We start from the raw sequence: 4,563 nt of genomic DNA on the forward strand, positions 1-4,563 counted from the left end.
ATTTTATTTGAGTAGAGCACAGTTAGTTATTCAGTTTCATTTTGATAAACATAGCTTTGGGTAGTATGAATGTGTTGCAACTTACATCCTTTAGAAGTTTCTGGTTAGCATATGCATGCATTGCTGGATCATACAGCTGACAAACTTGGGAAGGGAAGCAGGAAATAAGAACTCAGGAAATAACAATGAACTCCAGTTGATTTTTTCAGGGTAATGTTGAGATACATAAACTAGCACAGACATTGATGTATACAGCTCATGTTTTGCCGGATTTTTAAATTTAAAAAATTCAACTCCAGTCTTAGAGATCCAACCATTATGCCACGAAGTTGTGCACGCAGTCATTCAGGAGAGAGATGCCTGTTGAAGATTAAATGAATTGAACTTTGTAGTCCCCTATATGTAAAGAGGCTTTGAGGAAAATGGAATTGCAGAAAGTGGGTCTTTGCCTACAGGAGCATAGTGGTACTCCTTCAAAATGGGATAGAAGAATAAAAGTCATACGCAAGTATTTCCTATGCCAAATATTTGCTTTCATTTGGAGTGAATGCAGCCTGGTTAGGAGAGGACTCTATTTAACTGCTATGAGAATTTTCCTTTCCTTTCAACAAGAACCTAATGACACTTTCTCTTATCTGCTTGGTTTTCACCCCATACACAATAGGGTTCATTGTGGGAGGCATGAGAAGATAGAGGTTAGCCATGATAATGTGTATGTGTGGAGGAATGGTGCGTCCCCCAAAACGGTGTGTAAAGAAGGTGAAGAAGGCTGGCACGTAGGTGATGACGATGGCGCAGATGTGGGCAGTGCACGTGCTAAAAGCTTTCTGTCGAGCATCTGCTGATGACAGACTCACAACTGCTTGAAGAATCATGGTGTAGGAGATTGTGATGCACAGTATATCAAAGCCCCCAATCAGGAGGGCAACCATCAAACCATAGATGGCATTGATCTTAACACTGCCACAGGATATCTTGGCCACAGACATGTGGTCGCAGTAGGTGTGGGGTATGACATTGCCCTTGCAGTATGGAAGGCGCTTGGTGAGGAAAGTGAAAGGGATAACCAGTATCATGCCTCTAAGAAAAGTGAGGAGCCCAGCCTTCGAAATGACTGAATTAGTGAGGATAGTAGCATAGCGCAGGGGGTAGCAGATGGCCACATAGCGGTCCAGGGCCATGAGCATGAGCACCCCGGACTCCATCCCTGTGAAGGTGTGTACGAAGAACATCTGAGCCAGGCAGGCCTTAAAATCAATCTCCTTGAGGTTGAACCACAATATGCAGAGGGTGTTGGGCAGAGTGCTGGTGCACATGAGCACATCTGTGAAGGAGAGAAGGGCTAGGAAGATGTACATAGGTCTGTGTAAAGCCTCTTCAGTATGGATGAGGTACATGAGGCCAAAGTTCCCTGTGATGGCAATGCTATACATGGTGCACAGGGGAAAGGAGATCCACAAATGCACCCCTTCCAGCCCAGGGATGCCATTTAAGATGAATGAAGATGGAGTTAGGCTGGTGCCATTTAGAAATGACATAACAACTGTTGGAATTTCATGGTACACCTGTTACACAATTGCTCTGAAAGCAGAAAAAAAAAAGTGAAGTCAGAGAGTAACTGTAAAGCAGGATTTTCTTCCCCATAATGCTTAATTTGTCCTTCCTGTAGATCAGTCACCACATATGGTCTCCCAAGTTGAAAAGTGACATCAGCACTGTTTGGATCCATGCCTTAAGCATTCAGCATTGACAAGATGAGCTGACAGACTCTAGTCCATGTGCTGGGTCTGCATGGATTGGGGGTTGTATGTTCACGCAGTCGATTCTTTAGGCTGAAGTTGACCAGTAACTGACCAACTGCATTGAATAACCAAGGTTTGATTTAATATTGACTGTGTTCTAGGTGCTCATCATCTTATTCAGAGATGCTTATTCCATTCTTAAATGTTAACTGCGGGTCAGTGGTTCTTAAGGGCCCACCTTTCGACATTAATCAGTATCACCTGGTGGACATACCGACAATGATTTCAACCTAGTTCAGGCCAAATCTCACCTTTTTGGTATGCAACAAAACAAAACAAAACCCTAAGTTCAAAAAAGTATAAATCATAGAATGATCTTAAAAGTAAAAAAGTAATAATCCCCCTACTAATAATACAATAAATGGATGGTGAAGAGTCATGGGAAATGCAGTAACTTATGAGAAGTTAATGGTTTTCTAAGGTTTGAATCTCTTCTGATGCACTCTAGAGTCTAATCCAATGCCTGTGGGGATACTCATCATCTTAAAATAAAACAACTGGCATTTCCTTTAAAACTTAGTACTTTACTTTCTATATATATCACAACTTCAGAAAGCCATAGAATCAAATATTTTTCAGGCTACGTAATCTCCAAAGCTGGTTTTTTAACATAAAGATGCTTGATGTATTTTTAAAAACTCCATAGCAAAACAAGCTGTGAGAGAATGACTAAAAAATACCCTCATGAGTAGTGAGAAGAATGTTTGAGTGTTTATTGTGGGGAAATAAGAACAAAGACTACAGGAAGAATGCAGGTAAGATGCACCAGCCTGAAAAAGTGGGCTGTGTTTTAAAAAGTGCACAAATATTCTGAGGAGGTGGATGATCCTATATCGGGGCTATGGGAAGAAAAGTAGACTCTTTGAAGCAAAAATATCACTGCTGAAGTTTATAGTACCCACTGAAGATATGAGGTGTGACTTGATTGCCATTTCAGAGGTGTGTCATGGAAATTTAAGATTGCATGAGAGTATTCTCTGTTCTTTATATGTGTCTTTTATAAAATTTCATATCCATATTTTTTGAAAGATGAAGTCTGAATAGATCACAGCTAGGGGCCCTTTGAACTGTGACGTGATTCAAATATCATAACTATGATGTGAAATGAAAGCGAGTCCTGATAAGGAAAAGTAGATAAAAAACAGAAAATTATAGAATAAGGTTGTTAGCATTTTTCTGTTTTCTCCCACCATGGTATAAATTATTTTCTCTCAAAAAAGCTCTTTTTAGCTTCCACAGCCAGTGGGACTGATAACCTCTCTTTAGAATATTCCCACAGTTATGTTTGAGTAGTTGCAACATGAATGTTTTATCCCAAATGAAATGGAACAGACAACCGAAGGTAAAAGCAGCCTTATAGTAGGTACAATGTGCCTTTTCAAAAGTTAGAACTACCCTATCTGACAACTCTCTTATGCCTCCTCCCCCTCAACCATCATAATCCACACCCACACTTTTATAGAAGAATGTACCCCCAATTCAGAAATCTGCTCACCCTTAAAGCTACTGCACTTCTTTAAGAAACTGAAGGTGTATCCAGGGTTAGGTCGTAGTCTCGTCTATGTGATGCTCTTTGGCCCTGCAGGAGAGAGCTGGGGTCTATACTGAGATCCTGAGGAAGCAGGTAGAGGAGGGAGCATTTTCTTCTGTGTGTGCGTGGGTGTGCACACGCGTATGTGTATTGTGTGTGATATATTCCAAAGCTGAGGCACTGGGAACGCTCAATGGCTACTATCTTCTACTATAGTCTCAGAGGAGAACTGTTTTCCCAAATGGTGTTCATAATCAAGAAAAATGATATTACGAATCAGATATATCTGGGTCCTAAGGACCCTGGCTCAGCAACTAGAAATTTTCTTAAGAATTATTTTGTTCCAAATCATAGTCTAGGGCTTAGGAAGGCATTTTTTGCTAGGTACAACAGAGCATATATAGTCTGAAACTATTTGGACTCTCAGAATTAAATCCTTTTGACAGATAGACCTATCTTCAACCATTTTCAATGTTTAGCACAATGCCATGCAAAATCGGGTAGTGAAAAAAATATTTTTGGAGAAAGGATTAAATAATATTGGTACGAAAATAACTGAGTTTTATATGTGATCTTGTATTTAGTATCCTTGATACATTCATTTATAAATTTTAATAATATTTGTACATATGATTTTGGATTATCTAGATGTGTGCCATCTCATTGTGAATGAAGAACATTTTTGTTCTCTTTTCCCCTTTAAAAAATTTTTTTGGCCGTATTTCACTGGCTGGATATCCCTCCTGAGCAAAGTTTAACAGGAGAAGTGCCATGGACATTTCTGTTTACAGAAGACTGGGAATTGCAGCGCCTACAAAGGGTACATGGAAATCTGGTTCCAAATAGCCACATGAAGATGTGGACTTCTGCTACAATGCAAAAGCACATAAACATTATCATAAAACAAAAAGAGCTCCAGAATAAGTAATAGTTAGCTAATTGCTTATAGTGACATACAGTAATTCATAATAATGTGCCCTTGCCTGCTGATTGATAAAACTCACTCAGACTTTTAAGTATGCTCTTGAACACACCCTGAAGTGACTGGGAGTCCACGAAAGTATAATTCATTACTGAGAAGATAATCCTGGATTAACATCAAATAAATCACCATTGTATGTGATATTTGTTATATATTATTATAGATACTTGTTTTTCCACCTCTACTGAGATATAACTAAGCTATAACATTGGGTAAGTGTAAAATGTTTACCATAATAGATTAGTTAA

The 4,563-nt window shown here is 39.2% G+C and overlaps 1 protein-coding gene across 1 annotated transcript; it reads right to left on the reverse strand.

The window, feature by feature from the left end:
• Positions 1–575: 575 nt before the first annotated feature.
• Positions 576–1,538, reverse strand: OR52N1 (olfactory receptor family 52 subfamily N member 1). The gene has a single exon (XM_073217711.1). It carries the CDS (start codon positions 1,536–1,538, stop codon positions 576–578), a length of 963 nt encoding a protein of 320 aa, XP_073073812.1.
• Positions 1,539–4,563: the final 3,025 nt, after the last annotated feature.

This window comes from Manis javanica, chromosome 11, assembly GCF_040802235.1.
Source record: "Manis javanica isolate MJ-LG chromosome 11, MJ_LKY, whole genome shotgun sequence".
Taxonomy (NCBI): Eukaryota; Metazoa; Chordata; class Mammalia; order Pholidota; family Manidae; genus Manis; species Manis javanica.